This window comes from Platichthys flesus, chromosome 13 (genome assembly GCF_949316205.1).
Source record: "Platichthys flesus chromosome 13, fPlaFle2.1, whole genome shotgun sequence".
NCBI classification, from domain to species: Eukaryota; Metazoa; Chordata; class Actinopteri; order Pleuronectiformes; family Pleuronectidae; genus Platichthys; species Platichthys flesus.
The window spans coordinates 9,497,635-9,521,937 of record NC_084957.1 but is presented as its reverse complement, the minus strand read 5'-3'; the positions used below and the strand labels follow the sequence as shown (position 1 = coordinate 9,521,937).

At 42.9% G+C, this 24,303-nt stretch overlaps 2 protein-coding genes across 11 annotated transcripts in view; one reads left to right on the top strand and one right to left on the bottom strand.

The window, feature by feature from the left end:
* Window positions 1-253: 253 nt before the first annotated feature.
* LOC133967113 (sacsin-like) lies at window positions 254-3,085 on the top strand. The gene has a single exon (XM_062402346.1). It carries the CDS (start codon window positions 1,784-1,786, stop codon window positions 2,318-2,320), a length of 537 nt encoding a protein of 178 aa, XP_062258330.1. The 5' UTR covers window positions 254-1,783; the 3' UTR covers window positions 2,321-3,085.
* A 1,482-nt stretch (window positions 3,086-4,567) lies between these two features.
* Window positions 4,568-24,303, bottom strand: part of dip2a (disco-interacting protein 2 homolog A) — a 72,453-nt gene continuing 52,717 nt past the window's right edge. For 2 of the 10 annotated variants that reach the window (XM_062402710.1, XM_062402717.1), the window contains 33 exons: window positions 23,588-23,707; window positions 21,701-21,898; window positions 21,478-21,569; window positions 21,152-21,262; window positions 19,974-20,097; window positions 19,771-19,880; window positions 19,551-19,653; window positions 19,015-19,079; window positions 18,671-18,764; window positions 17,795-17,914; window positions 17,563-17,677; window positions 16,675-16,814; window positions 15,755-15,891; window positions 15,142-15,222; window positions 14,762-14,889; window positions 14,485-14,599; window positions 13,705-13,906; window positions 13,428-13,537; window positions 13,025-13,105; window positions 12,560-12,677; window positions 12,229-12,350; window positions 12,007-12,118; window positions 11,499-11,608; window positions 11,086-11,216; window positions 10,797-10,965; window positions 10,465-10,635; window positions 9,952-9,981; window positions 9,080-9,141; window positions 8,721-8,778; window positions 8,312-8,386; window positions 7,040-7,214; window positions 6,766-6,889; window positions 4,568-6,633 (listed from right to left, as the gene is read on the bottom strand). In XM_062402710.1, coding sequence (XP_062258694.1) covers window positions 6,381-6,633; window positions 6,766-6,889; window positions 7,040-7,214; window positions 8,312-8,386; window positions 8,721-8,778; window positions 9,080-9,141; window positions 9,952-9,981; window positions 10,465-10,635; window positions 10,797-10,965; window positions 11,086-11,216; window positions 11,499-11,608; window positions 12,007-12,118; window positions 12,229-12,350; window positions 12,560-12,677; window positions 13,025-13,105; window positions 13,428-13,537; window positions 13,705-13,906; window positions 14,485-14,599; window positions 14,762-14,889; window positions 15,142-15,222; window positions 15,755-15,891; window positions 16,675-16,814; window positions 17,563-17,677; window positions 17,795-17,914; window positions 18,671-18,764; window positions 19,015-19,079; window positions 19,551-19,653; window positions 19,771-19,880; window positions 19,974-20,097; window positions 21,152-21,262; window positions 21,478-21,569; window positions 21,701-21,898; window positions 23,588-23,707 — 3,956 coding nt within the window. In that variant the 3' untranslated portion in view covers window positions 4,568-6,380. Of the gene's footprint in view, window positions 6,634-6,765; window positions 6,890-7,039; window positions 7,215-8,311; window positions 8,387-8,720; window positions 8,779-9,079; window positions 9,142-9,951; window positions 9,982-10,464; window positions 10,636-10,796; window positions 10,966-11,085; window positions 11,217-11,498; window positions 11,609-12,006; window positions 12,119-12,228; window positions 12,351-12,559; window positions 12,678-13,024; window positions 13,106-13,427; window positions 13,538-13,704; window positions 13,907-14,484; window positions 14,600-14,757; window positions 14,890-15,141; window positions 15,223-15,754; window positions 15,892-16,674; window positions 16,815-17,562; window positions 17,678-17,794; window positions 17,915-18,670; window positions 18,765-19,014; window positions 19,080-19,550; window positions 19,654-19,770; window positions 19,881-19,973; window positions 20,098-21,151; window positions 21,263-21,477; window positions 21,570-21,700; window positions 21,899-23,587; window positions 23,708-24,303 lie in introns of those variants that run through there. The other 8 variants (XM_062402715.1, XM_062402718.1, XM_062402716.1 and 5 more) reach the window with 6 other exon arrangements.

The window sequence follows — 24,303 nt, the reverse complement described above, 5'->3', positions numbered from 1 at the left end:
TTTAAGCACTGCTGATAGTAAAACCTAATATTAATTTACCGTCACCTGCAGGCCAATCTGAAACAAGAATTGTCAGTGAACCCAATGTTAAAATTGCTAAAGCACGAGAAGATGTAAATGACGTCCGCTAACATTGTCATTCCAATTTCACTCTGCCAACCTTCGCCCAGGGTGCTGGTGGTCCAATCGGCCACAGGACTGAACCAAAATATGTTAAAATATAGTTATTGGACAGGATACCTGGAGGCTCAGTAATGACACACATTTCAAGTTAAAAGCACTTTTTTATTCATTAGGAAATCAGGTTATGAAAATAATGACAACTAACCGTATATCAGACAACTGTATCTTTCCATATGTTTACAACAGAACTTTGCGAGGGAGGGGGTGACATCTCACTGTCCACAGAGCAGAACTCTCTTCACCTTGTGCTCGATGTGTGCTCTGTCCCGTCCTTGAAGTTCCCACTGTTCTTTCACACTTAAAAAAAAAAGAGTCTCTTTCCCATTGTTCACACTCGAGAGCTATCAATCTGTCAATCCTTTCCGTGTCTGAAGGGATGTGCACGTAGAAAAAAGAAACACACACTGACGCAAATCTATATACAATGAGATGTCACAACACTCGCCTCATACTTTACATGCAGCTAAAAACACTTTTCATCCTCCACTCAACCTTATGCATCCTGAAATGAGGCTGTGACAGGCGGCTTCAAGCCCACAACAATTTAATCCAGTCTTTCACTATAAAACACATTCAAATCGACTAATCATAGGGACAGACGTTAGTAAAAACACTTATGGAGTACGTGTGTATCTGTAATGGTCGATGTTAGGATCAAGTATATTCATCTTGGCCATCAAGATGAGGGTAGGTGCCACAAGAGCAGGATTTACCACACCCACTTCCTTCTGCATATTCATTTCCTGTCCACCAGCTGATGAACTTCACTAAATTAAGTCGCACAGACGCGGGGACAGGAAGAGGCATCGGAAAAAACACTTAAGGCTTAATTCGTATCATTTGGCGCTGCTAACGGTAAGTAGCGGTTTTATTCCTCTCCGTATTGGAACGTCGAAAGATTGGCACTCACTGTCCGCAGTCATTCAAAGCCACAACCTTCCTCATCACTCATATTGCATTTCGTTCAGATAAAACAGGAACTATATTACATTGTAATGTCCGATTGAGAAAAGAACAAGATTTCGTCAAACCACAAGAATATTCCGAAACTTCTTGTTCTATAAAAACAAAAGCGTTACAGCTGGAATGAGCAACACAAAACACTTACTGCCCCCACCCCCCCTCTCTCCCACACCACTGCTGTGTGCTTCTTTGCCAACGCAACAACATGGAACTGAACTGAGCTGGATCACAGGAATCAGGGATCACATGGGGGTGCAGCCGTAACCTGTAGAGCTGCCCTTCCGTGCTGGTGGCGGAGTTTCTCTACGAAAACCATCCTGACCAGTGGACGCTAAAGGTGTGAGAGCTCGTTTGAAACGGGTTAGTGTTTGGGTTGACTACGTCGGTCCTGTTCTATAGCACAAGTGTTTGACAGACCAAAACTAACAGTCGTTATTGTTGGGACTGACAAAGTAAAAAATAAGTTAAGGGCACAGTGTAGTATTAAACCTTTAACCTCCTGTTCCTCCTCTATCTGCTGTCCTTCGTTTAAGGAGCTAGACGTTCTGTCAAAGCCATCAAGCGACTGTACCTCAGCTGGCATCCTGACAAAAATCCTGACCACCAGTTTCTAGCCACTGAGGCATTCAAATACTTGATGAGACGAGTTGAAGAGCTCAGCACAGGCAAAGGCACAACCGGAGGCGCCTCCTTTTCAGGGGGTCACCGGGATTTCAGAGACTTCTACCAGCAATGGGATCAAGAGGCACGGCATCACCGAAGTAATCGAGCGGGATTCTCTGGTGGCGGTTTTTGGACCAATAATGGAAATGTCCCACAGCCGAACAAAGAGGAGGCTCAGCGCTGGTGCAGACAGGCTCGCTGTGATCTCAATGCAGCCAACAATGACACCTGTGGGGGCAGCACAGAATGGTGTTTGTTCAAAGTCCATCAAGCAGTGGAAAAGTCTCTTACAGCCGCAGAGTATAAAAAGCACGGCCGTCCTGTCTCCGGCAGCTCCATCTCAGCCCTTGCCACACGAGTTTCTGGCTACAACCTCCAACTGAAAGAGCTGCCTCAAATAGTGCAAAATTTGCAGATACTGGGAGTGGACGCCAAAAAGACTCAGTATCCCAACTGCCATCGGTATCCACACATTCCCAATGGACAGTTCAAATCTGAGAATGAAATGTAAGCACTGGAGAAAGCGCTTGAGCTCCTCAATGCAGTTGAGGCATATGTGAATTAGCAATTCGAGTCATGTAATGCTGAGAACGCAAATTCTAAGTCTTTATGTTTTTTTTTAAAGTCTCTCTTTTTAGAGTAATTTCCCCATATGATTTGTTACTGAAATGTAAAATAACTGAGATTTGTGCCCGGTTGTAAACGTTTGACGTCTCACAGAGGATCAGTACATTCATTATCATTCATAACATCTCATTAGGGTTCAGCACTGTCACCATACAACTTATGTCATGAAAAATGCAGATATCAAATAATTGTTGTTATGATGTCAACATGTATGAATACTTACTAAGGACGAGTATAATCACTCTTCTACTTTGTTATGTTCTATTAGTGTCAATAACCACTCACTGAGGACCAATATACAGTGATCAATGTGTGACTGTTATGACAGTGTTCCACATTTATGGCTTCTGTCTGTGGGTCTGTTCATCCAATGTACTTTATGTTCTATTAATGTTTTTAGGTTCTCACTGAGCATAAATATACAGTGATCGATTTATGTCATGAAAATACATGTTCCTTTTCATTTTTGTTAACTTTAATAGCTACTTGCGGAAAACCCAAGTAATCGCTGTGACACTTTGTTTTGAAAATGCAAGTGCAAAAGTTTTCCACGTATAATTTTGAAATAAACTTCTGTTTCAGTTGAATCACCTTTTTCCTGTTAAAAAAACGAATAAAAATTAAAGTACAATAAAGGATGAAAAGTTTACTCCTGTTTCATGTTTGTTTTGAAGTCTTCTCACAGGTTATGTAGTGTAAGAAGGTTTTGACAGATTATTGTGTTTGTAATATGGCTAAATCCTACACAGCATGTGTGTATATGTACAGCATCACTTCCAGTTAAGCTTGTGCTCTGTGTGAATGGGGTGTGCCCAGCATTCTTAATTATGACTATTATTATTATTTTTAATATATAGAACAAACAAAAGTCATGCTTTTTTTCTTTTAGAACAAAAAAAACAAACACTGTTAGCACTGTTGCATCACGGCAAGAGGGTCCCCGGTTTGACCCCCTGACTAGTCAAGGTCTTTCTGAGTGTAATTTGGATGTTCTCCCCATGTCTGCTTGGGTTTCCTCTGGCTTCCTCCTGCAGCCTAAACACATGCAGGCTTGGGTCAGGTTCACTGGAGACTCTAACATGTCTGTAGGTGTGGATATGAGTGTGAATGGTTGTTTGTCTGTGTATGTTGGGCCTGAGATGCATTATTCAAGGTGCTGCTCCTCGTCGTATTCTTCGAATCCGAAGTGTTCCCATATAAGATAACTTGTTCTACCATTTTTGTCGATCAAACGGGGATGCCCTACCTCTGCCATTTTTCACTCGCGCTGTTTTTTAAATATCGCCGGTCACTACACACACAACTCGCCTACTTCACCATACAACTGCGGTCGGGTCAAGCCAGCCGACACTCGCGTCTCTGTGGTCAAATCAGCTGACACAGAAATTCTACTGCGCGCATATACTGACATTTATGGTAAACGCATCTAAAGCGTTTTTCCAAAATAAACTATTGACATGGAGCATATACAAAATGCATAATTGAAAATTAAATGGATTGGATTATATTCACAAGAATTATATATCGTCTCACGTGTCATTTTTATGAATAGCATTTTGACTCGATTTTACAAATTAAGTCACATTTTTTAGCTTCAAGTAGCTAATTTCTGGATATTTCAATGTACTGTAAAACACTTTGCTCAATAAGTTCAGAGAGAGACTTGTATGCCTGTGTTCAGTACCTCTCTGACTACCTACATACTGAATATCAAACAAAACTAAACACCTTGAGGTTGAGGTTTTATGACAACAGAAGGATACCACAGGTTCTCTTACATGTTTTGAAGGGGAAGGTGAGGTGAGGGGCATTCAGCTGCAACATCACCACTAGATAAAACTAACTTCTGCACATTAAACCTTTAAGCACTGCTGATAATAAAACTTAATATTAAATGACCGTCACCTGCAGGCCAATCTGAAACAAGAATTGTCATTGAACCCAATGTTAAAATTGCTAAAGCACGAGAAGATGTAAATGAAGTCCGCTAACACTGTCATTCCAATTTCAGCCTGCCCACCTTCGCCCAGGGTGCTGGTGGTCCAATCGGCCACAGGACTGAACCAAAATATGTTAAAATATAGTTATTGGACAGGATACCTGGAGGCTCAGTAATGACACACATTTCAAGTTAAAAGCACTTTTTTATTCATTAGGAAATCAGGTTATGAAAATAATGACAACTAACCGTATATCAGACAACTGTATCTTTCCATATGTTAACAACAGAAATTTGCGAGGGAGGGGGTGACATCTCACTGTCCACAGAGCAGAACTCTCTTCTCCTTGTGCTCGATGTGTGCTCTGTCCCGTCCTGGAAGTTCCCACTGTTCTTTCACACTTAAAAAAAAAAAAGAGTCTCTTTCCAATTGTTCACACTCGAGGATCCATTTCAAATCATTTTTGTTTGTGAGGGAGAAGTTCACGTCCATATCAGATTCAGTCTTTTTGCGTCCCTGTCGTCTGCTCCGTCTATTAATAATTTACACAAAACCTGTACATACTTACAGCAGGCTGGGGCCCGTTTCTGAAGGGATGTGCACGTAGAAAAAAGAAACACACTGACGCAAATCTTCATGCAATGAGATGTCACAACACTCGCCTCATACTTTACATGCAGCTCAAAACACTTTTCATCCTCCACTCAACCTTATGCATCCTGAAATGAGGCTGTGACAGGAGGCATCAAACCCACAACAATTTCTTCCAGTCTTTCGCTATAAAACACATTCAAATCGACTAATCATAGGGACAGACGTTAGTAAAAACACTTATGGAGTACGTGTGTGTCTGTAATGGTCGATGTTAGGATCAAGTATATTCATCTTGGCCATCAAGATGAGGGAAGGTGCAACAAGAGCAGGATTTACCACACCCACTTCCTTCTGCATATTCATTTCCTGTCCACCAGCTGATGAACTTCACTAAATTAAGTCGCACAGACGCGGGGACAGGAAGAGGCATCGGAAAAAACACTTAAGGCTTAATTCGTATCATTTGGCGCTGCTAACGGTAAGCAGCGATTCGATTCCTCTCCGTATCGGGACATCGAAAGATTGGCACTCACTGTCCGCAGTCATTCAAAGCCACAACCTTCCTCATCACTCATATTGCATTTCGTTCAGATAAAACAGGAACTATATTACATTGTAATGTTCAATTGAGAAACGAACAAGATTTCGTCAAACCACGAGAATATTCCGAAACTTCTTGTTCTACAAAAACAAAAGCGTTACAGCTGGAATGAGCAACACAAAACACTTACTGCCCCCACCCCCCCTCTCTCCCACACCACTGCTGTGTGCTTCTTTGCCAACGCAACAACATGGAACTGAACTGAGCTGGATCACAGGAATCAGGGATCACATGGGGGTACAGCCATAACCTGTAGAGCTGCCCTTCCGTGCTGGTGGCATGTTTCTATACGAAAACCATTCTGACCAGTGGACGCTAAAGGTGTGAGAGCTCGATTGAAACGGGTTACTGGTTGGGTTGACTACGTCGGTCCTGTTCTATGGCACAAGTGTTTGACAGACCAAAACTAACAGTCGTTATTGTTGGGACTCACAAAGTAAAAAATAAGTTAATGGCACAGTGTAGTATTCACCCTTCAACCTCCTGTTCCTCCTCTATCTGGTGTCCTGTGTTTAAGGAGTTAGACGTTCTGTCAAACAGATAAAACTTACTTTAAAAGAACAAAAATGCCCTTGAAAACATTATTTGTTGAGGCAAATAAAATAAAACATTACAGGGAGAAACCGACATTAGTTTGGGTATTTTTCTCCATCCTGCTGCTTTCTTTCATACTGTATTTCCCCTCTGCGACAGTAGAGGGCAGTGTGCTCTCTTTCAACGGGAACCAAGACCTTCCAAGCTCCATGTTTTTGAATTGTCCTGTGGTCTCCAGTAATGTGAGGAGTGCCCCCCCCTGCCAGCTGGGACCCTCACATGTTGTAAGCCACGTATATGGGGTCAAGCTGGTCGGCCAGGAATCCGTCTCTGAGGTGCATGCGCTGCTTCTCCCCTCTGGAGTTGATGGGGATGACGCCGGGGTCGACCACCACCACCACCCCTACAATGAGGTAGTGCTCCTCCAGGACCACGTTAGTGACCAGAGCCACCAGGTCCAGGGCCTCCTGCTCGGATCCCTCCAGCTCCACGACCACCACGAGGAGGTTGGTCCAGGTAAACACCGCGCTGGTGGGGAGGAGGAGGTGGGGGATGCAAAAAGGTTACAATCAAATATATGGCAGGAAATTAACTAAATAGAAAAGGTTAGAAGTCAAGAATCATGTTGAATAAGATTTATAAATGATGCAAGTTTCTCACCATTCAGCTATGCTCTTATGAGAACGGATAACGGAGGTCTCAATGTCGATGGGGTGATACCTCATTCCCCTCAGCTCAAGAGTTTCATCAAGAGAGCCCACCACGTAGAGGGCGTCATGGCGCTCTGAGACAGACACACACACAGATGTCAATTTATATCTAATAAATACATGTTTAGGCAATGATGGAGAGAGGGAGAAAAAGGTTTCTTTATGTTTCTGTGATAACAAAAATGTGGCGAGTGTGCGTTAGAGCAAGCACTGCTGACTCTCACCTCCGCTGGCATCGGTCAGCTCGGTGCGGCGCAGGAAGCCCAGGTAGCCCGTCCTCGCCCAGACCGTCTGAGTGTCCCCGAAGCTGAGCTTGGTGTTGAAGTGGTCGGCGTGCAGCGCCTCCTCCCCGTAAACTGTGTAGTAGCCTGTGGCGTTGTGAGGACTGCTCACCCACACCTATCACACACAGACACACTGAACTGTCGGCTCATGTTTTAAGCAACAACTAAAGCTGGAGGTTACAGTTCCACAAAGGGTGGACCTATAGGCAGATCAGTTTGCATTATATTGTATAGGTGATATAATAAAGTGAGCAATGAGTTAATAATTACAGTAAAGATAATAAACATGTTTAGTGGTCGTCATTGGAAATACAAATAAAACTGATCTGGTTAAAGAAATAGACGTTTGAACAGATATGAGCCCCCTGTGGTGACACACTGATTTCTGTGTGTGTGCTTGTGTGTGTGTGTGTCAGTGTTAATTTTGGCAGCTATTTTTGATTTAGTCTTAGTCTTAGGACGAAAATGCATTTTAGTTTTAATCACATTTAGTCATTTTTATCCTTCTTAGTTTTAGTCTAGTTTTAGTCGACGAAAACAAATTCCATTTTAGTCTAGTTTTAGTCACATTTAATAGCCACATTAAACTCCTTTTCTATAAAAACATATAGCTGCAGCCTAATAGCTTAAAAATATATATTTAATTTTAAATGTGAAAACAAAAAGGGAGAGCAGGTCAGACTGGAGCCGGACACAGAAACTGAAAATCGGTACAAACCAACTGCAGCTTCTGCTCTGATGAAGAAGCTGCAGCGCTGATCTCTGATCAGCTGAGACGAGAGAAACTCTGTGTTTTCACTGTTTCCATAGTTAAGAAGCAGTCGGTCACTGAGAGGCTGCTCATAGAGAACGCGCTCTGCTTTCACTGTGTCTCTCTGAGCGAGTGCGTCCTAACGGACCGGAGCGCTATCTGGGGCGCACACACACACACAGACACACACAGAAACACTCACTCGCCCGCTCCTTATAATTCATGACGGCCTGATACGATGATGTTTAAAAATTATTGTGACTTAGTCAACCACCAACATTTTCGTCTCGTCAACGAAAATTAAAATAGATTTCGTCATAGTTTATATTCTGTCTCATATCTGTATCTTCCACCAGAAATTGATGGACTCTGAGGTTAACACACTGACTTTGCATCACAAGCAGGTGGAACAGGTGACGTAGAACTAAGTCTGCTGCTCATCAGATTACGTCATGACTTACCTCTCCGAGATGAGAGTCTCCCAAGGGTCCTTTAGTCTCGGTGTTTGCAATGATCACTTTCACTCCTGGAAGGATCTACAACAGCAGACAGACACATGTCAAACTGACTGATTTGTTTTACGACAGCAAATCTTTTGCAGCATAAAATCACAGCTGTTAATAGTTTTTTTTTTATACTTCAGTATACAATTCATTTAAAATTTATACAAGCGTACAGAACAAACGAACAAGACAACTTTTTGGTTGCTACACCTCCATGCCATCCGTTCTCTAAGTTTTCTCTTCTCCATAGTTTTTAGCTGTGTTGCAATTCAGGGACTGCGTGGACTGTCCCATTTCCGAGGCTCCAACTAATGCAGTCGACCATTTTCCAGAATATTGATAATTTGTGCTTCACACGACAACGTACCTTCCCAGACTCCATCAGCGGCAGGCTGTGTGGTGACCCTCTCTCCACAAGGCGAACCCTGAAGAAGATTGAAAGGTCAAAATGAGACTAAGTATAGCTCACCTGATAGAGCTGCTGCCCCAACGAGGCAAGGCCTCAACTTCGATTCTGACCCGCCACCTCCCCCACTCTCTCTCTATCCCCCTTTCACAAGCTTACTCTGTCCTGTCCATTAAAGGCAATAAAAAGCCCAACATATACACCAAAATAGGCAACTAATAATAATTTCATACACATACAGTTTATATTCAAGAAAACATCTAAAAGGACGATATACATTATCTCAAAAACGACTCTTGTATTGATATGGTCGTCCCCACCTGTCGTGACGTAGAGCTCTCATGTCCACATAGACAGTGGTGGGGTCTGGTCCAGCTGTACCCTGGAAAAAAAACATGACTTGAGTCAGTGACGTACCCCGTTGACATTAAATGGATGTTGTGTGCTGTCTGAGTGGAGGGAAGGTGGAAGGTGAAGTTATGACACAACTGTAGACAAAGTGGGAGGGGGGCGGGGGGGCAGGGGGGCAGCCAGAAGCCAATCAGTCAGGCTACAAGAGTTAGGGCCTTGGCACAACTCAGCCATGTAGACACAGACACGGCAAGGACCTGCAGATATTAATTCACTTGCTCTAATGGGGAAAAAGCTAATTAACAATATCCAAAACGATTGAACTAAGCGTCATTTGTTTGGACTCGATGTCCAAAACTTAGAATTGTAACTGAATCCTTTCGTGAGCATTGACTCCTTTAGTTGTGGGATTTGTCATCATTAACACTGTGAGCTTCGTCACAACACACTTTGTTTTCCGTTGCTCCTTTGCCAGAGCATGTCAAGCCAAGCAGATGTTTCAGCAGCTGCATTGGAAGTTTGAATATTGGGATTTTTTTTTTTTTTCTAAATAACGTAGCACTCTTCAATTTACAAATCTTCTCAAAGTTAAGACATCACAGCGTCGCTGGTGATGCTCATGGTATAATGTGCTGTAACAGCATGAAGCTTAAGCTTATAAACATCACAGATTAAAGGTTAAGCATGTTCAAACGTCATGCAAGATAAACATCAAGCACATACGCACACATAAGCATACACACACACACACACACACACACACACACACACACAGAGACACACACAGACAGACTCAGTGGTAGTGCGATGAGCAAACGGCCACTCTTATATCCCACAGTACCTGCTCAGCCAGTTTTCCTAACCTGTTGGGCTGACAGGACAGGGCAGGACAGATAAATAAAGATATATTTATATACAAAGACACACATGCACACACAAGACAACACACCACAACAAACAGTCGCATACACAAAAATCCAAAGGAGCCAAGGAGCCAAAGTAGGAGAGAGAAAACATGGAGCGGTACTGTGGGGCAGCATCATTCAAAAATCCTCCGTCTGCGGAGCCTCAAAAATGGACAAAGGTCGAAAATATAAATAATCACATTAAATGATTATTATTTTTGCTGGATAAACTGCTTCTTTTCAATTATTTGTACTTTGTCACACAATCCTGTGTCTTTCACTAATTTCTTGGATGTTCATCTGAACTGTTAAATAGGTTTTAGCACTTATCATAATCATGAACTCTGGACCTCTCCTTCCCCTTTGCTCCTAATTCCCTCCTCTCCTCTCCTCCTCCTCCTCCTTCTCCTTCTCCTCCTCCTCCTCTTCCTCCAGCCACAGCTCCTTACCTGCAAACAGATCGCCACGTTCACCCTGCAGCCAAACGTGGTGCTGACGGCACGTGGCGAAAGCCCCAAGTCTTTGAAGATCTTTGAGAAGGACTGAGTGAGTGCGATGCGGGGCCGCTCCTCTGCTACCACCATGCACGTCCGCACGCAAGACAGGTTCACATTCCGCAACTGGAGACAAAAACAATTTTTATATCATCTTTTTTCGTTTGACAGATTCATTAAACAACAGACATTATTGGAAAAACAACCCGTTAAAGTAAAACCCTTAAATGTTGTGGAAGAAAATGCAGCAATTTGTTGCCTCCCTAGTGCTCATTAGACAAACTGACCCGCAGTGCTTCTGTCTGTGAGCCCAGGCCTTTGGTGCACATCTCCATGACCGAATAGGAGCAGAAGGTGACTCGCACTTTGTACTGGCTGACTGCAGCGAGCCACAGAGATGCGTTGCTCTCTAGCTCCAGAGGGGGGACCAGGATCGACTGGTGGCCCGAGTACACGCTAAGACACAGACACAACACACAGGGAAAAAAGGTTGGGACAGCCATTAACCCAGGCTCTAAAGCTTTAAACTCATTCGGACTTTGCCATAATTCATTTGATCAGTGGTGCTGGTTTTACCTGCAGAGACACCAGAGTGCAAAGCCAAGGCCGCAGTAAGGGTCCAGGCAGATGGCGATCTGCCGGGAGGGGTAGAGCTCGCACTGCAGCTTGATGGAGCGACACAAGGCACTGGTGGCTGCATGGGACATCTAAGAGAGGTGACATGTCACACAGACGCATAAATGATGAATCGCTACTCTGAAATGCTTCTTTAAAACCTCATCAGGAGCTGTTTCACACATGGACACGTCAGCAATGAGTGGAAGTCTAGAAGTCTGTGGACTTAAATGTGGTGATCTTGACACTAACAATTGTTTTCATGATCTCTAACTCCTGAGAGCAGAAGGTTAAAACCATGTTGTCTTAACAGGAGTATGTGGAAGCTGGTAATATCTTGAGACTACTGAACAGCACATCTCCTCCTAACTTACCTTGACCCCCGCCAGAATGCCTGTTGTGGACACACTGAAGTCCAGGTAAGCTAACATCTCTGGGGTTGGGGGCTTGTACATCTGGGGACTCTTCTTCCTGGGGAGGTCATCTGGGAAACGAACAGAGGAGAGTGTTTCATTGTAGACACGTCATTTGTTCTTTACCTTTTCTACACTGTGCCACTCTGTAAATGTTGTTGTTAGATTTGACCAGTGAATAATCTGAGGTGGAAAGCCAAAGCTCACACCGTAAATAAGAGGCACTAGCATAGGGACACGCAGGTGGCTTGGAAGATTTTGGCATTTCAGTCTGGCTATTCTGCAGAAAGAAAGAAAAACTATATTCGAGGCTCCAAACATGTAAATTGATCAGTACCTACACTCTGACTACTGTACTTTCCTTCCAGAGAAGGACAATGTGCTGACTTCGGAGGAACCGACTTGTGACTGCTTCAACCGAGCCTGAGCTGAAGACCTTGGTGTGTTTGCGTGCATGTACACAACTCACCTGTGTCCAGCACCATGGGCCAGCTCTTGACGTCCACCGCAGCAGCAGCCTCTTTGGATTTCAGCAACTTCATTATTGCTTGTGTTGTTAGGATGCACACCGACTTACTGACCTTAAAAAACACACACACACACAGAATTACTACATTTTCAATGTATGTTTCACGTTAACTGTTTAATGATTGCAGTAACTGCGGTGGGAGGTCGGTGGACTCTGTGTTACCTCAACAATCATCTTGACAGTGGGCAGGGTGGTGGCCAGGTTCTGGGGGTGTGGGGGCCTGACTGTGACTGGCACGCAGCCGGCGTACAGGCAGCCGTAAAACGTGGCAATCAGGTCAATTCCTGCAAATAGATGTTTATAGTTTATCATTTTTTAGTCTTGTATTATTTCACAACAGATTAGCAGAATTAACTTGACTGTGATAATAGGTCATTGATTAAGAGCCAAGGATCTTTGTTGGTGTGCAACTGCGACAGGTAGACAGATAATACTGTGCTCTGGAGGACAGAAATTAGAGGACAAGCTGCACAGTAGCAGTAGCACCTCTTACCTGGCGGGTAGACGAGCGCCACATGGTCTCCAGTGTTGAGGCGTCCCATCAAAGCAACGGCCACCCGCTCTGCCCGCTTGTGCAGTTGCAGACAGGAAGCTGTACTCGCCACTGTGCCCTGAAAAGAGAAAAAATGACCAACATTAGAACTAGTTGTACTTCTCTACACTTTTACATGTTCCTTTAATTTCTACAGATATAACAGGGTTTCTGCTAATTAAAGATTCTTGCAATCTCTGATGATTTAAATTTAAGAGCTATGTTTTCTGCCTGGATTATTGGACAATACAGTTTTGAATGTCGCGTTTTCATCTAAAAACTGTTTCTAAACTCAAATCATTATATCAAAATGTAAGCAAGTCGTCAATTTAAGATGAACTATCATATATTGAGGTAGTAAATTATATCTGTATCCACTTCTCAATTTAATTTGTGGTTAAGCGATGGTGAATAAAACTAAGGTACCTTAGCATTGAGAACGAGGAACAGAGGATGGTCTGGAGTGGCCTGAGCTCTCCACTGTAGCACATCCTGTATGTAAAGGAACTGTAGGAGAGAGACACAGGTTTAATAACAGAGGAATCAAAGTGAGACAAGAATAATTCATTAAAGAAATGGTGTTGAAATGTTGGTGTATGGTGGCACGTGGTGTATTGCTAATGCATGATGGTTTTAACTGGGGTATAGTTCATATGAAGCTGAAAACAGTATCATTAATAGAGGAAGAATCTGATTTAAACAAAGCTGCGTTCATTCAAGCCCACATCCTCTTTTTGTGTTTCTGATTCCACACCCTCCGTTATGTAACCGTACCCGTGTCTGCAGTGGATGTGTGGAGGTGATGAGAGGGTGAAATGGGGATGACTACCTTACGTGCCTGGTCATTGTCCTCCAGTTGTGCCACATCTCTCCCACAGGCTTGTGCGATCCTCTTGCCTGCTACCAGGTTGCCCACTATCATAGAAGCAGGACCAACTTCTAGGAAGCATAAGCAAACAACCAGTGTCACCATACATGTCACTGAGGTTACAGCAAAAATTCATATTAACACAAAAATAAACACAAGAACCAAAAAATAACTAAAAAAGTATTTGCGCTGCAATATTTCCTAAACCCAATGCATGCTGGGACGTCTGGTGGGCTACCTGGCTGTTTTTGTCTCGGCTTAGGCAGGTTGGTCACACAAGTGTGAGGGCACATGAGGACATTGCAGGGGTGCAAGGCGCCTTCCAAGAAACGCTGTTTGGTCTCAGAGATGTGGATGCCACCCAGGGGCGCCTTTGGGAGCGTGTTGGCCGGCACCAGAGCCAGGCAGTACACCCCGACCTGGTGGATGCTGTCTATTGCCTGGAAACAGACACACACGGAAACAGAGAAGAACCTGAGATCAGCAAAGTTGTTAAAAATATATATATTTAAAAATGTCCAGATTAATAAAATGTTATTTTAGGAGCTGATCTTACATTTTTAATGGACCAATGTGTTATGTGAAAATATCCCCAAGGAAAGATAGTGCTTAACTGACACTAATAGCAAGCAAAGCTTTACTTATAAAGCACATTTCTTTCCAGGACGAAGCACAAATGGTGAAAATGTAAAAAAAATATGCTCTATCACGAAATGTTAAAGAAAGTGAAAATTTTAATCCTGGATCTGCCTGTTAATCCGGATATGCACTGCAATTTAATGATTTCTTTCCTGACCCATATCATCCAACTTTCGTGGTAATCAGTCCAGTAGTTTTTGTGTAACGCTGCTAAATAACAAGACAAACACAGACACCGACAAAAACATGAACTTCTTAGCAGAGGTAATAAAATCTAGTTTGCACTTACTAAAAGAAAGCATCCAAAACCACACGTATAGTTGTTTAAAGACATGCTACAGAGTGATAACATGAGAAGAAGACAGGGCTCAGTCAGTACCTGAAGGACACGGCTCATCCACTGGAAGCTGTCCTCTTCGGAGGCATCCGGCCGTTGCTCAGCCACAACAACAATCCTTTCATCATGCAGCACAGACACAGAAAACACTGCTATCCTGAAACACACAGTGCAACACAACGCAGTTAGAGCCTGACTGTACTCATTCAATCAAGCTTCTCAGTTATTTACATCCTGTAGTATGTCAGTAGAGACAACACAGCAGATAAGACAGCTGTGTGGACAAGTGGCAGCTTGTTCAGGCTCCTTCTTTGTTTACCTGCCCCTGTACACAAACTTCATGGGCTCCACTGCCAGGGCGGTGGCCACCACGTCGTCAGCGTTGTGTCTCCGCCCGCTGACCACCATCAGCCCTTCCATCTTGCCCACGACAAACACAAGGCTGTCCTGGTGATAAACACAAAGTCAAAACAATTCGGTTAATTTACCAAATGAGATAAAGGGGTTTGTTGGAAATTGGGAGCTTAACTGAAGATTTTTCATTGCAACTAAATAAGTACTATCAGAGAAAGTATCAATGTTTTATGTCAAATATCTTGTTGTTCTTTTAAGAAGACATGTCATTTAATATCTGTATGTGAGACAGACGTTTAAGTAAAGAAAGGTTAACAGACTGCAAAGTGATGAGGTGGAACTTACTGGTCCCACAAAGCCCAGCAGTGACGTCCTGGTGAAGGGTCTGTCACTGACGGGAACCCCAGAAGATGTTACCGGGATGGTCTGCAACAGGAAATACACGTGTATGATGAGTATTTAGAGAGATCAACATCATACTCTGTCAGCTATAAACAAGTTGAGATGAACATTTGAAATGAAATATAAGATCATACTTGAACACACCAAAAGGGATAATATACTTGTTCTATGTAAATGCAATTATGTCCGTTAGAATCCAGCGGCTTGATCGCCATTTTCCCATTTTTGAAAGACTTGTAGTTTGCTTCATAAGCACTTCCAGAAACTGGTTTAACCACCGTAAGTTCTCGTCATTCTCAAGCCATTTGTCGTTAAACTTGCATTTCCCCATTTTCATAAACTAATCAGGAGGCTGGCTAGAAAGGTACTAGTTTATTTAATGTCAACTTAACCAGGAACAGAGTAACAACACAGCGAATACCAGAACTAACAACTTTTCTTCATTCTGACGCAAGTAGAGAAATTCTCTCATGGATGGGAAATATAAAGATCCATCCCGTCTGAATTTAAGACAGTCTGCGGCGTCCCTGTCCGTTTCAGAAAATAAAAGACTCACCTCAAAGATGTTCTTGGTCATCCCTGGGAGGCCGTAGTAAGCTACACCGGTGGTACCTGAGCTCAGGCAGATCTCTCCAACCTCATCGGTGTGACAGAGATAAGGTGTCCCGTCCACCCGCACCACACAAACAAGAGCTGGAGACGCACAACGATGACAGGAGAAGTCCACTTCAGAACAATGAAATATCATTTACAGTACTGCAGACGTCTAACGTGATTTACTCATTCCATTTGGAGAGCTTCATTCTGTTTGGGTCATGTTCTAATTACAGGTATTTGCTTATGCAGAGATGGTTATGTTTTCACCCCTGTCCATCTGTTTGTGTGACAGCAGGATTACACAAAAACTACTAAAGAGATATCCAATGCAAGTTGGCTGATGAAGAAAGAAATCAGTAACTTTTGGTGCTGATCTGGACAAAGTGAAGGATCCAGATTTTGAGAATTTCACAGATTTCCCAGAAAAACAATCTGACTTAATTAGTAAACTGATATCTATGGGTGTTATAATTTGGTGCGGCTTGATGAATTTAACGGTTGGGCCTTGGCTGGGGTATTCGCTCTACTGGGTGCCATTCTAGTTGCGTTTGATTTCGTAATTTTGCTTTGTAATTTTGTTTTTAATGTTCCTCAAGAGCCTCATGTGTTGTCATAAAAACCATGATGTAAACAAAGAATAAGAGAAGAGGGCTGAAGCATAATTATGAAAACATCTCATTTTACAGCATCTGTCTTCACATAACACTTAGAAGAACTCTCGAAATTAGGAATTAGGAAATTTGTTTTGTTTTTCAAGATTATGCACTTTTTCCTGTGGTATTAATTCAAAATTTCTGTATTTCAAAATTTCTCTCTATCACCAGTGTGTTTTACTCTTATAGGCAGCAAACTGTTCATAAGCAGCACAGTGCACTGTACCTCCAGGCATGACCTGTCCCACATCCTGCACTGTGAGGACAGAGAGCTTCTCCTCTGTGTCCACGCGGATCACACTGTGACTCAGCCCACCCATAGACAGCACCGCCTTCCCCGGGGGTGGTACACCCATTTCTGGAGGTCTATAGGACACACACACACACACACACACACACACACACACACACACACACACACACACACACACACACACACACACACACACACACACACACACACACACACACACACACACACACACACACACACACACACACACACACACACACACACACACACACACACACACACACACACACACACACTATCAGCAGCCAGAAAACAACACCATCACTTATTTCTCTTCATTTCCTATGCCTCTCATGCCAAAACACAAACGTAGCTACATTAAGACACAGTTCCTATGGTTTTGATACCAGTTTCTGTCTTAGATCATCAAATAATGTTTTTTAATAGCCTTCCTTTCAATGCTCCAGTGCATAGTCATTACATAATACAAACACCTAAAAGATGAGAAGACAGATATGATGTGAATCTGTGAGATTCAGACTCTAATTACAAAAAATTCTAGACTTTTATCTGAAAACAAGGTATTTCTCATTTTAAGAATAGCACCATTGTCTCTATTTGAAGCTTTCGTTTTTTAGTCTGTCTGTCGTCGTCAAGCCTTCCTCTATAACCGAGCGCTGTGATCAGCAGAAAGCAGTCAAATCAAAAAGTTCATCTCTGTGATTAAGACACACAAATCTCTCTCTCCTCTCCCTGCAGGATCCAGCTGATGCTGCAGACGCAGTGTGATATAACAGCACGGTAGTGCAAAGCCGTGGCAGGCTTGCTTTGTTCTAATACGACGCAGTAACGGCCCCTCACCTGCGGATGGCGACAGTCATGGCTTCCGAGGAGCTGGCACATGGACAGATCACCTCAGGTCGCAGCCCACGTGCCTGGAACACATTGAGGAAGGCATCGCAGGAAGATATCGACCCTGTGGTGAAACACAGACAAAGAAACAGACACAAAGTGACTCAGTAATGAATTATTGTAGCTGCCGGGTGTTTAATAAGGTTTTTTTTAATCAAGGAGAATCTGTAGGTGAACTCACAGGGGTTGGCTCCGTCGGCTACGATCAACATGCGCAGTGAGCTCAGGCTGATGTCTCTCTGGTCCCTCTGAGCGAGCAGAGACCAGTGCATGTCCCTCGATTTCACCACTGCTACCCGCGCTGCACAGGGGACAAAAACAAACCAAAGTTTCCAATCAACACTTGGCCGTAACGCTTGACAGCCAATCACAGACCACAAAATCCTGCCAGAAAATAGCAGCGAGGTCTGAGGCAGTTGCCGAGTCACCTGTTGGCAACAGAGAGAAGTTGTTGAATTGTGTTCAGGGCTTCAGGTCTCAAGTCCTCGACCTCCACAGGGCTCATACAAATGAGCGACAAATCAATGAGTCCACCAAACGATTGCTTTAATCTATCCCCCCCAGTCAAGTGTACACTGAGAATCAAAACTGCAATGAGAAACAGACTCTCTCTGGATGTTAAAAGACTCACACTTACAAAAATATCAAATGTTGGGTAAGGTACATTTGAAAAAAAAAAACTTTACTTTTTTCTGAATTAAGTGTAAAAGCCATAAAAAAAGCTAAATTACTTTTATTCTCTAAATTAATGTAATGGGTAATTATAGATTAATCAATTGCTTAATCAAGCTATTTTTACTGTCATTTGTAATCTAAAAAGTGTTTGGCAAGATGGCTCCCAGACATTTTACCACTTTCTTCATTTTTCACAATAAACTCTCAATGATTTACCATGATAATAAAACAACAAGATTGATCCTGCACTGAATCCTGCTCCCGAATGTGAAATCAATCTATATGTCTCTCAATCTGGAAAAAACACTCTCTTGAATGAAGACAGGAAAAAAAAAATGTCATACTGGCAGAGTAACAAATGCCAAAGTGGACTGAGTCTTACCTTTGTACGTGTGAACCTTCAGAATCCAGGAGAGCGGGTTGACTTTCATCAGGGAGTAAGGGATGCTGATCACGTGCATCCTATTCATGACGCTCTGCCATGAAAACAAGACAATTGAAAATGTGTCAATTTGTTTTTTTTACAGGTTTCAACCTCTTGAGTTATTACACAAGATGTTTCTTTCCATCAATAGGTTGAATGCATTTACAAACAGATAAAGCCCCCATGGGGGAAAAAGGTCGGTCTGGCAAATTACTTTCTATCAGCAAAATGAGAATGCATTTCTATTTTTATAATTGCACAACCCTCCTGTTGGTTTTACCACAGGGTTAAAGATCACTCACAGTGAGAACTCCATGCCATAATCCTGCTTCCCTCTTGAAGTCCAGGACGTTGGTTATGGTCTCAGCTGAAAATCAAAAGAAGGGATTTTTGCCAAGGTTATTGGGAGAAAGAAAAGTTTTAGACATTTAATCGAAGCTCATCATTGTATTACACACACAATTTTAATATAAACCATGACTGTGACTGCACTGTGACGCGAGATCCCCCGGCTAAGCTTCAGAATCCGACCTGGGGGCTGGTGGGGTCTCTCTGGGCTACTGGTGCAGTAAGAAGTTATTAGGAGCTAAAGTGGGACGCTGGAGTGAAGGAGATAGTTTATTTCTTTTTAACCTGACCCAGGTCTAACGCAGACACACAACACACAGAGCGGCTGTGTTAATCAAAACTAGATTGTAATTACCCTCATTTTAATTATTACGGAAGCTGGTCTTCTTTTCTCTCTCGCTCTTTGGCATGTACTAACATTGCCAACTGGGTGTGTTTCAACATGGCCGAGGAATAGATAAAGGATGGAGAAGCACAGTGTCCTCCTCACCTTCAGTGTAGCCACAGGCCTGTGTGAGGGAGTGACAGTGAGCCAACATGGCTGAGTGGGACACTGTGATCCCCATGGTGCTTCCTTCCTTGCTGGTTTTGTACTGGATGCAAGAAACACAGAAAAACAAGCAAAGACAATGCAATGATTGCTCAAAATTACAAAAAAAACAATGACAATATCTTTGCTTTATCAGTAACATCAGTGAAATTACACTTACCTCTATGTAGGCTATGTCATTACTGGCTTCACGTAATGGAGGATGCCAATCTTTCGGAGGCTTCACAACATGCTTCCCATCTGTCACAAACCACAGTAACCGCGGCCAGCCTGCAGAGACAGGAAACCAGTTCAAACCAAGACACTATACAGACACGCTGTTAAAATAAATATCTAAATAAACATGTTGTACAGAGACAGTACCTTTGAAAGTTGCTACCTCCCCAGTTTGTGCTTTGGGCAAGCCTTTCTGACAAGCGTCGGTGGTCAGTGCCAACGTGACGCCGCAGCTGCCCAACAGAAAGCCGATCTGTTGACTCCCTGCATCCTGGGGGAGCAACGACCATGAAGAACAGAAGTTCACACCGACAAACCGAGGCACGTGTTGCACAGTTATCAACAAAAGCACAATTTAGAAAAGCTTTGAGAAAGGCTGCAGCGAGGGAATGAGCAGCAGTGGAGAAAGCAGGTGACGGCCAATCACCATTAAAAACTACACTGCTGAGCATCAAAGACCGATTGTAGTTGGAACTAAATCCAGGATCCTGCTCTCTGAGTGGGTGGGCAAAATAGCTTATAGCAAGGGTTATTCTGAGGAAAAACCATAGTGTGATGGATTGATGGATTGAAGGAAGGAAGGAAGGAAGAAAGGAAGAAAGGAAGGGAGGGCGGGAGGGAGGAAGTAAGGAACAAAGAAAGGAAGAAATAGAAGAAAACAAGAAAGAAAAAAGAAAGAAAGAAAAGAAGACTGCAAGATAGGAAAAAAAAGAAATGAATACATTTAGAAGGAAGAATATGAAATATATAAAGAAAACAAGAAAGAAAGATAGAAAACAAGAAAGAGATAGATGAAATAAAGCTAGAAAGAAAGAAGGGTTTTCTGAGTGGGTAAATGAGTGTCTGACTCCTCCAGAGAACAGTTGGCCTGTGATCTAATATTTTGATTGGAATTACACATCATTTCACCTCCACTCAAATCTCATTAATTAACGCTCAGCGTCTGCCAGCAGCATGCTTAGAAAGGGCAATCAAGAGCAGGCAATAATATTCAGCCTGTGTAACTAATGTGGTAAGTCTGTGTGGTTGGAGCTGATGGATGTGCTGTACACTGCAATGCATCACACCACTCTGTAATTAGAACATTTTGAAGATAACGCTGCCATCGTTAGAAGGTCATGCAACAAATGACACAAAACTTGACACTTTGTCATACAAACAGATGTTCAGACACATACGAATAAACAACATGACTATCTGACTGTGTCATGACTCTTCTGCAATCGTGCAGGGTCTAAATGTCCAGCAGGGGTCACTAATGCTCTTCACTGGTGGAGCTGCTCTCAACAAATATTCCCAGGAGACAGTATTTTGTTTTTGTTTACCTTTCTGGTCAGCGGCACTTCGATAGGCACAGGTACCAGCTCTGCCAGCAGACAGCCGTAGAAGGCCACAATGAACATCACTGGGTCGTTGTTTGGGAACACAAGTGCAACCTACAGGGTACCACACAAGCAATTTGTCATGTATGTATACATTGATATACTGAATAGTGGTATCTGGCTATCCAGTAGCTGTTTTAGTCAAGAAAGTGAATGATGTGTAGCACATTTTTTTTTGTAAATACAGATTGAATACATGAAAAAATATTTAAACTTCAACCTTTTCTCAATGCTGATACTAGTAATTGAGAAAATGTCTCACAACTTACTCTGTCTCCAGGCATGAGCAAAGGCTCATTTCTGGTGCTCAGCTTGTTAAGGAGAGTATAAGCCAGTTTGTGACTGCGGGTCCACAGTTTACCTACAGAGGTGAAGACACAGTGTCATTTACCACCACTCAGATCAACATGCAAACACAAACTGAGTCTGACAGAAGTAATGAGAGGGGATATATTTTAATTCTGGATCAATCAATCACAGTTTGACACCCACCGTAGGTGAGTGTGTAGACGGGTTTCCCAGCATTGTCAAGCGCTGTCAGACATGGACTCTTGGGCTGAGTCGTACCCCACCGCTGTAAGGCTGCTGGTAATGAAGGAGGCCAGTTGGTGACCACGCCGAGCGGTTCTCCTTCAAGGGGACTCATCTGCTGGCCTTCAGGCTTTGGCTGGTTGGGGTCTGGCTGCTGAACTAAATACACAAAGAAGAAAATAGAACATAAGTCTATGGTTGATTTTAGAGAACAACTGTTCGTCTCTCTTAAAGGAAGGCATGGTAATAAAGGAAGGCATGGTGGGACTGAAAGACAATGAGATGTGAGGGATAGAAGAGGTAAAGTTGGGGGACTCAAGGTGAGCTGTCTTCTTTCCTTATCAGTCTCATTTGCCTAAGATACCAATTCCTGAGAAACATGGAGCTACAGCTCATTACAGGTAACCCTTCAAGCACCGTACTTGCTCTTTGATTCGACTCCCATCTCTGTCAATATTGTCTCATCAAACCCTCCTGAATACTCTGATAAATGGAATTCAGTTAAACTGAGCTGGCAAGAAGGATCCTCGTCAAGTAAAACACCTCGATCAGGAACAGATAGCGTTCGGCCCTTCTTCCGTTTCAGCTTTGTGTGTTTTTCTGCCCCCACCACACAGACCACTGAGGCTCGCCACAGCTTCAGTGCCGGAGTCAGGGAGGCTTTACAATTACCTGTTGATGTACTACTATTCTTGCTGTTTTTACTTTTTTGGTGTTTATTCAGCCTGGCAGAGTACCACCCAAAACCCACGAGGGGCCGGTTGGAACGGAGGAAATGGTTAAACAGGGCTGGTCTGATGCTTGTGTGTGTGTGTGTGTGTGTATGTTTGTGCACCCAGTATGACCACACCGTTTGCACACCTGGTGGTCTCCGCTCCGACAAGAGCCAAAATAACAACCAGTGATCTAAAAGCGTACATCGCCTGTTGATTTGGTGGGCGTGGGGAGGTCAACATGACATTTTTATATGCAGCACAAGAATCGACCTACTAATACCACAAATGTCTGTTTGTGGAGCGCGTATCTTGCTAAATGTTCATCCCACAGGAAGCCCGAGGAAGTGCACTGTTGGTTTTGTTCACGCAACATATGTTCAAAATGTATTATTTGTGGATAGACAGGCGACCAGCACCTTGCAGTCAATGCCTTCAGTCTGCGGACCGAGTTGAGCATGTCTTCTTCTATGTCCTTGAATAAATTAAAGCAATGGATGGCAACTGGAGACCATGGCAATAATGTCTTGTCCACCAGATAATTTTGATAATTTTATATTTCTATTATTTCACCATATTGGATTGACATTGATGTTCATGGAGCTGATCTCTGTCACTGCAGCAACATTCATAGAATCCCTTCCTCTTAAGCAATTTATCTACAAACTAAAAGCACAATGTTAACTTTGTTTGTGAGCTTTTGTCTTGATACGTTTTGCACTTGGTTCTGAAGATTGTGTACGATAGACCTTTTGAAATAGCCAATCAATAGTAATGACAACACAAACAACAACAAACATTGACTTCAAAATTTACGCAAAAAACAGAATCCAATAAATTATTGGTAACTTTTACAGTTTCAGAAAGAAAACTGCAACAGCCTCATCACAGGCCAACCTAACAGCCCATTCATAACAGACAGGTTTAGAACAGGCACTGCACTAGTATCATAAATAACCAATAATGAAACAGGAAAACTTGTCTTGTCAGCTGATGGTCCTCTGTGTGTGTTATTGTAAAATTCAATATTAACCGACTGAAGGCGCCGATCTATATGCTTGACTCAACAAAAACTTTTTTTTCACGGTTTATTGATTTTATAAAGCCAATGTTTCGTATTTTCAAGCCAGTTTACCGTCCATAAGCTCCTCAAAGTCGTCCACAAAGAACTCTCGCAGTGGCGGTCGCTTTGGTCTCTTCAGTGTGTTCAGCAGCTGCTGGATCTTAGAGGAGACCCGACTGTTGACTGGAACCCCTATACAATGATATTGGAGGGGGTGGAAAAATTGGATGGGGAAATAAACATGGCAAGACAAAGTTATGGAGATAAATACAGTTATGAAAAAAACAATGATCACATTGGATATGATGCATGAAGCAGGTGGGGGGGGGCACAGCAGAGAAAGAAATGATGACAAACAAATTGAATGAGTGAAGATGTAAGAAGGAGAAAAGGCAGAGGTGAGGACAGATAAGAAAAGAACAGAGAAAAGTTGAGTGTGTTATTGTTGCGAGGACAAAAGCCGTCACGCAGGATGTGGCCAGACAACAATACAGTGGATGAGGTCTGCAGCTACCTGGAGGTCAAAGGTCACAAGACTCGCTCAAGAATGACTTGGGGACTTGGGAGCAGCTTTGCCTGCTGCATAGCAACAAAAGATGTCCTCCCTATATTAAGTGATTCAGGAGATGTCTCATAAGAAATCTGCTTTTTAGTATGCTCTGCAAAGTCTTAACTGTAGGAGGCTCAAATCAACTACAGCCAAGTCAAGTCACAATATATCTATATGACTTGACTTGCATGTTAAAGCTGATCATTAATAAGCTTTTTACGTTGCTGTAAACAAGAAA